The 11,314-nt window shown below is 38.4% G+C and overlaps 2 protein-coding genes across 2 annotated transcripts; one reads left to right on the plus strand and one right to left on the minus strand.

The window, feature by feature from the left end:
- The first annotated feature begins 1,147 nt into the window (after positions 1–1,147).
- On the plus strand, positions 1,148–6,393 carry nms (neuromedin S). The gene is made up of 7 exons (XM_040034780.1): positions 1,148–1,550; positions 3,163–3,209; positions 3,612–3,668; positions 4,349–4,375; positions 4,467–4,520; positions 4,954–5,028; positions 5,752–6,393. Exons 1-7 carry the CDS (start codon positions 1,313–1,315, stop codon positions 5,782–5,784), a joined length of 531 nt encoding a protein of 176 aa, XP_039890714.1. The 5' UTR covers positions 1,148–1,312; the 3' UTR covers positions 5,785–6,393.
- pdcl3 (phosducin-like 3) lies at positions 6,099–10,087 on the minus strand. The gene is made up of 6 exons (XM_040034778.1): positions 9,957–10,087; positions 8,887–9,004; positions 8,649–8,739; positions 8,164–8,307; positions 7,094–7,302; positions 6,099–6,667 (listed from the first exon to the last, which is right to left on the minus strand). The coding sequence occupies exons 1-6, from the start codon at positions 9,960–9,962 to the stop codon at positions 6,522–6,524; spliced, it is 714 nt and encodes a 237-aa protein (XP_039890712.1). The 5' UTR covers positions 9,963–10,087; the 3' UTR covers positions 6,099–6,521.
- Positions 10,088–11,314: the final 1,227 nt, after the last annotated feature.

The raw sequence follows: 11,314 nt of genomic DNA on the forward strand, positions 1-11,314 counted from the left end.
ACCTGTGAGTTGATCGCTGGAAAAAAAATAGGAAAACCAAAACAATGAATAAGAAAAAAATTAAGTGTTTCCAGGGTGTAACAATGCAGATTCACCTTTATTAGTAGGTTTTGGTACAAAATCTGGTGTCAGTGTCAGGGGAAATATGAGTGCGGTGCTCTGCCTCCAGTCTACTCGCTCAGAACAGTTAATCCCTGAAAGAATAACATACAGTGTCCACGTCACAGCACCACCTGACACAAGGTGTGCTGCTTAATCTGTTAAATAAAACAACAACGTATGCAGGCTTCAGGTCTATCTATCTATCTATGAATGCTTACTTCAGGAAGCTTTAGCAAGCTTTAACTTGCCCTGTAGCTTCTCATAGGGTTTTCAGTCTAACAGATGCCAGGCCAGTCTTACTTTCTCAGAATAAGATTTAGCTGAAAAATTAGACTTCCCTAGTTGATGAAACTCTTGTGTTCAGAAACTTTTAGAAGCTGTTGAGGCTTCTAAAGGGGTTTGAAACAAGTTAAAGCTCAATTCTTGGTTTTCCCGAAGCAGAGACTCATTGCCTGACATTTCCAGATTATCTTTGAAGTGACAGGAATATTGCAAGTCCAGGGTTGCCAGGATTTAACACAAGTCATTTAGAAATAATGTGTCCTGTAAGAACGTACTACAGCATGTGATAACCCAGCAGAAACAACAACATGCTGCTTTAGGTTGTTTTAAAGCAGAACTTTTTGACTAAAGCAAACATACCATATTACTCAAGCTCATTCAAATCTCCTCATACAAAAATTAATCACCGTCCAATCGCATCCCAGTAACATTTACATCAAGACCAGAACAAGAGAGCATGAATCCTCATATTTATTTATAGCTGCAGATCTTTGGAATCACCTGAGAGTGTCCATTTGTTTCTGTATCTTAATTAGGCGATATGTGAGTACCTCATACAGTTATCATTCGTTAATAACGATTTCCCGGCAGGAGTTCACATTAAATGCTGGTAATCTTTTTAACATTTAATGCAGTTTATTGGCTGTTTTTCTTAATCAGATTCACCATCCACTTTCCTTTTCCTGAAGGAGACCAGTCATATCTTTGTTATCAACTTGACGTCAGTCCACGCAGCAAAACAGCCCAATACTCCCAGAGCTCAACATTCCAAGTGCTCTGTATTTTTCCAACTCTACGCCCTGTGAGTGGAGCGAGAGAGAGAGAGAGAGAGAGAGAGAGATGGAGGGAGTGCAAGGTGCGTTGGAGATTGCGCAAGCGGGTTTGCTGATGCTCAGATTGGTGTGTTTGTGATTGGCCACCTGAGGAGATGCATGTCAGCCAGCAAAGTTGCGTGCTTTTAAAGTGCTGCGGGCAGAGGGCAATGCATTCAGAACACTCACAGCTGTTAGGAGACGAGACCGGAGAGCAGAGCCACGTCAAGCAGACCTTCCTCAAACACAGAGAGAAAAAAGAAGAAGAAGAAAGTGGAGATATGACTCTGTCAGCTGTGCAACAACTTTTTCTGCTGTGTTTATTCATTTGCTTTGGATGTTGGAGCACAACAGGTGGGTGAAGCATGATACTGAGTCAGATACCATCGTCAAGGTGCATGAGTTGTTTTTGGCAGCTAAAATTAATCATGCTCTAAAAGTTGTTTTCAGTGGTGATCGCTTATAAACAAAGTGCAATTTTGAGTGCATTTTTTAAGGTTTTATATCTTTATGAATGCGCCTGTAAGTTATGAAGCCAGTCGTATATTTAGTGTAAGTTTTTAAAATAATTATTTATGGTATACTAATCCTGATGCAAGAAGTGGAAAATTCTAGCTCACTATATAACAAATAGGCTTCATCACTGGTTTCAGGAAATAAGGAATATCTGAGTCATAGTTGTAGGACTATTTCAGCTTGCACTTAAACTCTCAGTATATGTTAAAAAAAAAAAGCAATGCATAGGTGGATTCAGAGGCAATTAAAGAGGGACTAACACCACAATGTAACACAACGTAGCCAACATTGAAATGGTTAATAAGTTCTAACTCAATCATTCATTGTCACTGAATGATTTATCAGTGCTGTATAGATCCATAATGAGCTAATAAATATAGGTTGATGTGCTTTGTACTCAAAGAAGCAGTATCTTGCGCAGTCTTTTTAATTAATAAGACTTCTTCACTGGATATTTTAAACAAAAGTATAAAATTGGTATGTAGTGAATGGATTGTGATGTAATGAATGGTGACTGGTGATACACCAAGATGTGATAGGCATAATGTATGATTCTGATTAATAATAATTCTTCATAAATTCCCCTATAGGTGATGTTAGCTCAAGGTCATCCCACTTTTTAAAAAAAAGTCACACTGTGTGCAAGTGCAAAAACTGGTACAATATGTACAGTCTTACTCCAGTCTGGGTGCTGTGCTCTGACTGGGGAAATCTTTTATAAATGACTCATTGTAAGAGAAAAAAAATGCATTTATTATTCAAATTTAGTACCAGTAGAATTATATCAATGTAAAATGTACTCTATTACAAGTACCCATCCCCTATTAAAATGATTTATCAAATAAATTTCCCTTCTAAATGAAGGAGTGTGATACCTGGATGGAAAGCATTTACCTGACCTCATATTAAAATGTTGCGCTCTGTTTTAACTCTGAAACGCACAGTGACAGTGACGTAAGCACATCTATGCAGACAGCAACGTGTTAACATGGAGAAAATTGTAAATGAAATGATACAGAACCAGTGGATGTCGGTCCAAATAGGTTTTTTAATGAGATCTCTGAAATTCATAACACTATCTCCAACCTGTATGTTATTATTCTGAAATGTTTCTTTGACAGCTTAAAGATGCTTATTGAGGAAAGCTTGAACGTTTTCAGCATGTCGTTCGATAACAGTCACTCATGAGCAGCCCGAGCCTCACAGTCATATGTAGTATTGCATCAAACATACACCAGCAGCCTCCTCATATTAGAGGCTTAATAATAATATGAAATTTGAACACATAAAAATACAATAAATGATGATAAAGGACTTCTAAATTATTATTTTGGACTACATATGCATGACGTCGTGGTATCAGTCCAATTACAATATTACATTTATTGAATTATGCTGCCCTACTATAAAAACATCGATAAGTATTAACATTATGTGTATCTTTATCCAGATGCCAGTCCTCTTGATCAGTGGGAAGACGGCATAGTGTTACAAAAGGTAGTGAGACTCTTCATTTACAATCATCCCTCCATCACTGAGGCATTTTTCAAAGTCTCTACAATTTTTGTTTTTGCTGTTGTTATTTTCCTCCTAACTTAGTGGATGATCCACTCATTCTGGTCTACATTTCTTGTGTAATTAGCACTACTTATTGCCAGTTTGATGAACAGTGTCATCTGCACTCAGCCACACATTCAGTGCTTTGAGCAACTCTGTGACAAGAAATATACAGACACTTAGAAGTTTGAGTACAAATGTTCTATTTTACTTCCAAACAGTGTTGATGTTGTGTTTTATGGGAAAATAAGAAGTAAGAATAGAAAAATCACTGGTAAAAGGTATTATGTTGCATTCACTGCCAGCTTTCGAGCTGTAAATAAGTGTACTGTTTGTCTGCAGGTGCGAGGGATCAGAAGTGATGATTTGAGTGGTGTCTTGCGGAGAGACCAGAATGAGGTAGGCAAACATTTTAAAGCTACTTTAAAGGTTTCTATTCTATTCTATTCTGTGCTATAGGCCTCATGCTAACACTTTAAAGGGGTTTTCGACATGTGATCACAAACTATATGACTTTAAAAACTGCTTTTAATGCTTGACTTGTGAAAAACCATACCTTCAAACCACAGCTGACAAACTAATCCTTAAAAAATAAAAGTCCAGTTCAATAGAAGGTCACATGTCAAATTTCAATTCTCTTCAGCAAGCTGTGTCAAATGCACGTCCTTTAAATAAAAAACATTACATCACAGCAGAGGCAGAAGTACAAAGAGGAGAAATGACGAAATGAAAAAAAAAGTGCTTCTAAAAAAAGACAGTTTTAGACGGTTATCCTGCTAACCGTCTAAAAGCTGGTTAGCAGGATAAACATGACTGTGTCTGGGTTGCTACCCAAGTTTATCTCTTGTTGAAGTTATGGAGTGGGCAGGTGAGCCACCGAGTCAACAGGAAGACAACATGACATGATACCACAATACCCAAAGGAAGTAACAGAGCTGGAATCATTGTGTGCTCTCTTACGTTTTGGTGAATTGTTGCTGTTTTGCCTGTTTACTGTATTCAAGAGTCAATGGAGGCAGGATAGAGTGTGAGAACTTTAATTCTGTTATTAATGCCTAATTGTTTTCCTTCCCCCACAGGAGCAGGTTCAGAATGTCTTCAAAAGAGTAGGTTTTCTTCCCTAGTTGTCTTTACACTTTTCCATCATTTCTGCTGTTTGTTCAGCACCAGCTCACTGATTCTGCTCCCCCCCCCCAGTTCCTGTTTCATTACTCCAAAGCACGCAACTCTGTTGGAGCTGTACAAAAAGAGGTGAGCAAATGAGCAAACCAATCAAACTTAGTGTCTGATGTTTCCATTTATTTGTCATTTTCGAGAGTTATTGCTTTAATTTAATGCAGTGCTTAAACTGCTTTTGGTCATTTCAATTGGCAGCATGGGTGGAAAAGGAGAACACAAAACATCTGCTTTGAGGCTTTCAGGTTGATTATGAATTTTTATTCAAAACCTGTTGAAGTGAACGAATCTAAAGACTCTTTTTTTCACCCCCGAAAACGGCAAACAAACCTAAGTAAGTTTCAGTTTCAGAGCTGGCCATTTGGATGCTGTCGGCTCGCTCGCAGAGCTGATACAGCATGACAGCAGGTGGCAAATGCGACTTTAAATACTGAAATCTGGAGCGAAATTCTGGTCTTTTGGCCTACTCAGCAGATCCTCATGAAGCTCTCTCCCTTTCTTCCTCCAGTCTCATTCAGTTCACCCTCTCATGCGACTTTCACCAAAGCTTTCCCAGAGGAGAAAGAAGAAGGTGGTACTTTTGGTGAGAACACAGATCTGAATGCTTTTAACTGATTTTTTTACTTGGAGATTTCAGAGCAGGGTTATGAATGAAGAGGATAGGAAAAACTGCAGACAATTGAGGTCATCTCTCAAGCTTAGGGACTTTTAAAACTTCCTACTTAACAATTGGAGGTAGTAAACTGTTTTTGGCTGGTGAGCCATTCACGTTAATCAGTGTTTGCAAGCTGAAGGGGTTTTGAGCTGCTCAAGCAGGAACTGTTTATTGCTCCCACAATTCATTTCATCTCACTAAAAAACGTCTACGTAGGCAAAACAATACAGTTAAGAAACTAGATTAAAATTTGGGGAAATAAATGTTTTTGGCACAGCACACATGAAAAAGTTGCCCAAACTGTCCTTTAGCACCTCTAAAATTGACTCCATACACTTCAGAAATATAATAAATGCAAAAACTATGGCGCTAAAGTGAAAATGTGCATTTTTTCCATTATTAAGACTAAAAACAGCAGAAACATTTTCATCTCTTCTCTGCACATACAGCAGACATTCTCGAAAACACACACACACCCCATACTTTCCACTCATTTCTCTTCTGCTTATAAAGACTTAACCTTTTCAGGTAGTGAAGAAGTAGTGAACCAGTGATTAAGAATTAGCCAGCATGTATCACTTTTAATTGCATTACTACTCAGGTTCAATGTAGTGACTGACTCTTTCTCTTCATCTCCTGCTAATTAAACAGAAGATTCGAGGTCTGCCAGAGGGGATGTTGTAAAAGGAAACAAACAAACACACACCTATCAGAAGAAGAGCAGCTGGCAGATCCACCTGCGGACATCACACTCAAAATCAACTGATGGACCACGCAACAGCATCTGTAACTTTTTTGTTAACAGAAACAATTTGATTGTATAGCTGGAAAAAAACTGAAGTGTGTTGCTAAAGCTGCCGTGTGTCTTGTTGCTTGCAAATGCAAAAAAATAAATAAAAAATTGGTGTCATTGGACGGGAACTGTCACCAAGCAAATTTGGCAGATTGTTACACAAGACATGAGTATCTAAAACAAAACAACACAAAACTGTCACTGATCGCTGTGGCAAAGAGGTGAACTCACATTTAATTTACCAGAATTAAATGTACATGTACATTTTGTGACATAATTATCATGAAACGGTATTAAAAAAAGTTAAAACTCGTCTGTGATGCTTTTGTGAGGACGTAGTTGATACAGTTCAATGTTTATTCAAATTACAAAACAGTTGTTGTTTCCCCTGCTGAAATGTACTGTAGGATGATCATAATGCAGGTTTGACATTTCCAGCAGCCCAGTGGCCTGTCCAAATACAGGACTGATCCAGTATAAGAGCGCCACCTACATGGTTACAACACACAACGCACATGCTGACAAAGGAGAAGCCGCCCCCTCTGCTCGGTTTTAAGGTCTTCGGAGTGTTTTCCATGTAGCTGTCACACGGCTTTTGTGGTTGAAGTTACAGGTGTTTACTTTTTTTTTAATCCTCATCCTCTGAGTCACTGTCTTTTCGTGTATGAAGTGAACTTCTTATCGATGACATTAACTTGTCTTCGATTTGTTTCTTGGGGTTTTCCTCCAGGTCTGTCTTCACGGCTCCAGTTTCTGATAACCTCCACTCCAGCTCTGATTGGGACACACAACATGAATTATAGACACTTCAATCGCATAACATGAGGTATAGCCGATGCAATATCGCTCAACAGATTGACAAACTGCAGCGTCCAAAGTTACATGCAATACACTGAGATGTACTGAAAATAAATTCATAACTCTCAAACGAGCTTTAGTGACTTAATAGAATTCTAACAGTACCTATCATTAAAACCAAACTGCCTGACTAAAAGTGCAACTGCTGAAAAATGAAAACATGACAAAACAAATTTCAGATTAAATGCCAACACCTGTGTACCTACTTCCTGATATTTTCCAGTTTAAAACAACACAAAACGATCATTGTATCCACTCAGAGATAGGTCTGTCAGGCCTACAGTCAGTTAGTTAGTTTTGTGCTTAAAAAATGTTCGGTTTTGTCAGCAAGTCGCCTCTTACCTTCAACTTTCAGGTTCATGCCCCCAAAGACCAGAGGACCGATGAACTGGGCCTTCATCTCGCCCTCGAAGTAAACAAAGATGGTGGGCAGGTTGCGGTCGGGGTAGTTGGGGATGCAGGTGGTGGAGATGGACTTGAGGAACTTGGTCTGAGGGAACTTCCTGGCTAATGTGCTCAGGTGCTGGTTGATGAGGGTGCACAGAGGGATGCTGGTAAGGGAGATGAATGGAGAGAAAACATCAGACTGACCTGTTGGTGGTAAACTTTGTGACAACAGTTGCTCATTTTTAATGTAATGTCAGTTAATGTTAATGTCAGTAATTGTTTCCTGCCCCAAGTGAATGTGTGTGGAATATGAAATAGACAGCATCAGATCAGCAGTACTGAATGGTTATACCAATACGAATCACATTTAGGCACAGTACTGGGGACGTGAGCCACAATGATGGCCCAATGGCATTAATTATTTGGCCAGTTAGTTAATTACAAAAGCTCCAGATTGCCATTGGCTAACTGATCCCTTCTTATTTTATCCAAACTACAAAACACAAAAACAGATATTCAAACAGCAACCAAGTGCATGAAGAAAAGAAAAAAAAATACTCATATCTAAGCAGAAGCATATAAAGAATGGAAATAACACATTATCAAATAAATTTGAGGTAATTTAACAAATCAAAGAATTTAATTTTAAGAATTACAAGACATTGTATTTTAAACAGCAACGGTTTGCAGTTTACCTGCTCAAAATACCAGGATCACCTCCAAGTGTTCTGGATTTAGAACAGCTTTTCACATCACCAAAAATAAATTCTCTCTAACTTTGAAAGTAGATTTGTTTGAGATTTTGTTCAATAGCATTTTAATTGCTGCAATATATAAAACTGAACAAACATAATCCGACTGTTCAATTAAAACATTTTAATGATAACAGCAACCTGGAAGTGCTAAGTCTATTCAAAGAAAAAGCATGTAAAATAACTGAGATTAATGGTAAATATACCCTTATAAACACGAAATGAAAAACTTCACTCGATATTTTCCTCATTCATGCTTACTGGATGACCTACCCCTGCTTGTAGAGGTGCAGCACCACCCAGATGCCATCTCCAGCCTTGTTGACCTCTTTGACGTAGTCCTGTCCAGAGATTTCTGCCACCTCACCGAACACATTCTTCATCTGGGTTGCTTTCCATTCGGCAAGACGCTTCTGTCTGCAAGGAGACGCAGCCTACATCAGTACCCCGACAAACTCACATGACTATCAATCCACAATAAAAGTTTAAGACAGAGATTTTCTTCTCTAGCAAAATGTTTTCTTTTTCATGTCCAACAGAAAATACTAAGTATATTTTTAACTACCACATTATAGTTAAAATCAGCTTTTCCCAAGATAATTTAACAGTACCTCACCAAAAAAATAACAGATCAAGAGGTCTAATGGGTGCAAGCAGAAGGTGTAAACAAACAGGCAACTAACCACCAGCATAAAGCTGAAATTATTTATTCTTGTTCCACTCTACTTGAGTTGTGCTCCAGTTGTTGTATTGTTTACCTATACATCTCAATGGCTGCTTCATCTTCCTCACTGAACTCATCTTCATTTTCCTCTAGCTCTTCCAACGTCATGTCCTCATATGTTTTAACTGATCAGAGAAAAAAAAACATTAACATATCAAATAATACATCTGAATATTTCATGTGCATTTAACTGGTATTTGCAAACTATGTTAGGTTGGGTAAAAAATTGCCTTTTGCAGTTTAAGCTACAAAGAATGACTGATCCCTCTTACCAACAGACTGCTGTTGGAGGGCCAGCTCCTCCTCTTCATCCTCCTTAGGTGTCTCCTTGGGAGGAAGAATTCCTTTCTTTCTCAGAATATCATTCCACTCTGTATCTTCATTTGGGTCCTAAAGAGAAAAGAAAAATGTTTCTTTTAATCTGGGTTTCCATGTGATGTGAAAAAACAACATGACATTTCCAAGGTCAGTCTTTGTGCAAACAAATTACTTCCACGAGTTAACTTGATCTAACAAATAAGCTAAGATAGTGCTATGGACTAAGATAAGGCATGTGCACTCTATGGGTCTGGATGTGTTTTATAGTTGCTTAAAGTGAATGTATAAGAGCTCTGCTATACTCCTATTTTATCACAAACTGAGTGGATTTGTTTGCAGATCATATTTTAGCGGCACTCATTGGGATCATTTTCTGCGGAAGAAAAGCCTCATGATCCGTGAAACGTCCCTACTAGATTGGTCAATAGATCCCCTTTGATGTGACTTAGCAAGCTGATACCCAGCTTTGGGTGACTGCTTATCTTGATAGCCAATGTTAGAATGAGTGAATCCAGATAACGGAAACACAGCCCTGGGTATGTTGAACTCGCTTCGTAGTATAGGCTCCAGGTCGTTAAAAAGTTAACATCAAAACATTATTTGTTATTTACCCTTTTAATAAACACTTATTAAACTCAAATAAACTATAAACATTTTTTAAAAGACTACAGGTCACTGGATTTATCAGTGGTTAAAAGTTTTTACATTTTTTTTTATCGTTTCCACAAAATATTTTAGCAAATCTGCTACCATATAAAAGTCTTCGTGTGCCAACGTTTATTTTTAGTTTGACAGTAATCGTCTCAACTCTGGTCCCAGACTATTCCGAGACTTTTTGACTGGTTTGAAGTGTTACAGGGTTAGCTTGCTAGCTAAGTGTAAAGCTATTGAGTGCTCACAGACACTGCTTGCTAAATATCTAGAAAATTAAGTCGTCACGTTACACGGCTTTAAATGACATTAAGTATTCTTATTCACAGCCGATACGCTGTGACTTTTAACAAACTAAAGAAAGTTTACCAACCTGCATTTTGACTGATAAGAGTTCTCTGAAATCACACCACTGTTCCCCTCCCAGACGCGGAAATAGAAGGAGCGCAGCCAAATCGATTCCGACAGGAAACAAAAACCTGTGACTGTTTCACATGCGCACAAAAAATACCCAGCATTAAAATAACCCCCTGTAACTATCTATATAATGTCTCAAACATTTACTGAACTTATTTTTTTTTACTGTGGTATAAAAACAAAAATTCCTGATTTTAGAAGGACTGGGAAAAAAATACTTCACGGGGAGGACAATAATAACAGAGACACCAAGTTCCTGTTGAGGCGCAATATGCCCATATAAGGAATGAGAGCGGAGCATTCCATTTGTGGCTGCTGAGAGCGAATCCAAACAGGTGCCGCACACACACACACACACACACACACACACACACACACACACACACACACACACACACACACACACACACACACAAAGAGTACAATATTTACTGTGGGATGTAAAAAGGGCACACAACGCAAAGCCTCTCAAGTGTAGCACATTACTAAACAATTAGTGAATAGGTTATTAGCGATTCATATACGGATAGGTGCCACGTTATGCACACAATAACAGTAAGTACTGGTGTACATATTTTTTTATTCACAGATTTTCATAGATGTTTGCATGAAACTGGTAACACAGTGAGATCCTTCCGCTTGACCGCGGTCATTTTGTTTACTTAACTTCCTCTTTTTCTTCTTCCCCTTCTTCCTCAGCTTTACACCACTGCCATCCACCCGAGCTCAAAAATAATCACATGTGACTATATATGAATATAGATATATTCTTTTTGCTGGTCTGTCACTGTTAAAGGAGGGCGGAAAGCGAACTACTCAAAGCCCCAGATTCACCCTATAGGCTATCATTTTATTTATAATTTTATTTTGGGAGCTTCATTAATGTCAACATTGCCTGTCAAGTTGCACCATTAAAATATCCAAAAATTGAAGGTGTGGTGTTTAACAGATGTGCCTTAGAAAAAAAAAGGCCCCAGGTTTGATCACAGGAAACCCCTTTGGGCTTACCTCAGGAAGGGCTTCCGGTATAAGGACAAAAAAAGAGAGTCCCCAGTCAAAACATGTCGAGCGACCCCTTGTGAATAAAGGAGCCGAAGTTTTATTTTCAAATGAATGGGTTGGTTTATTGGCCCCTTAAAAAAATCGGTGTTTAATCGAGTTATCATAAAGGTCGTTTGTGCTGTGGGGGTGGTTCGCTTCAAGCACATTCTGCCCACTAAAGAGTTATTTTTATGTCATATACTCTGTTAATTTTTAAAAAGGTTTAGAGTTATTTAGATCTGTTGTGAAACTGTTCATTCAAACGCCCACCGC

The sequence above is a fragment of the Simochromis diagramma genome, unplaced genomic scaffold, assembly GCF_900408965.1.
Source record: "Simochromis diagramma unplaced genomic scaffold, fSimDia1.1 OVJJ01000091.1, whole genome shotgun sequence".
NCBI classification, from domain to species: Eukaryota; Metazoa; Chordata; class Actinopteri; order Cichliformes; family Cichlidae; genus Simochromis; species Simochromis diagramma.

Excerpts from the sequence above, each read along its gene's own strand:
- nms (XM_040034780.1), top strand. The coding sequence starts at position 1,313 with ATGCATGTCAGCCAGCAAAGTTGCGTGCTTTTAAAGTGCTGCGGGCAG. Across the intron at positions 3,669-4,348 it reads TGCGGAGAGACCAGAATGAG|GAGCAGGTTCAGAATGTCTT; the intron begins GTAGGCAAACAT and ends CTTCCCCCACAG. Across the intron at positions 4,521-4,953 it reads TTGGAGCTGTACAAAAAGAG|TCTCATTCAGTTCACCCTCT; the intron begins GTGAGCAAATGA and ends TTCTTCCTCCAG.
- pdcl3 (XM_040034778.1), bottom strand. Across the intron at positions 8,740-8,886 it reads CCTCCAACAGCAGTCTGTTG|TTAAAACATATGAGGACATG; the intron begins GTAAGAGGGATC and ends TTCTCTGATCAG. Across the intron at positions 6,668-7,093 it reads CATGAACCTGAAAGTTGAAG|AGCTGGAGTGGAGGTTATCA; the intron begins GTAAGAGGCGAC and ends TGTCCCAATCAG.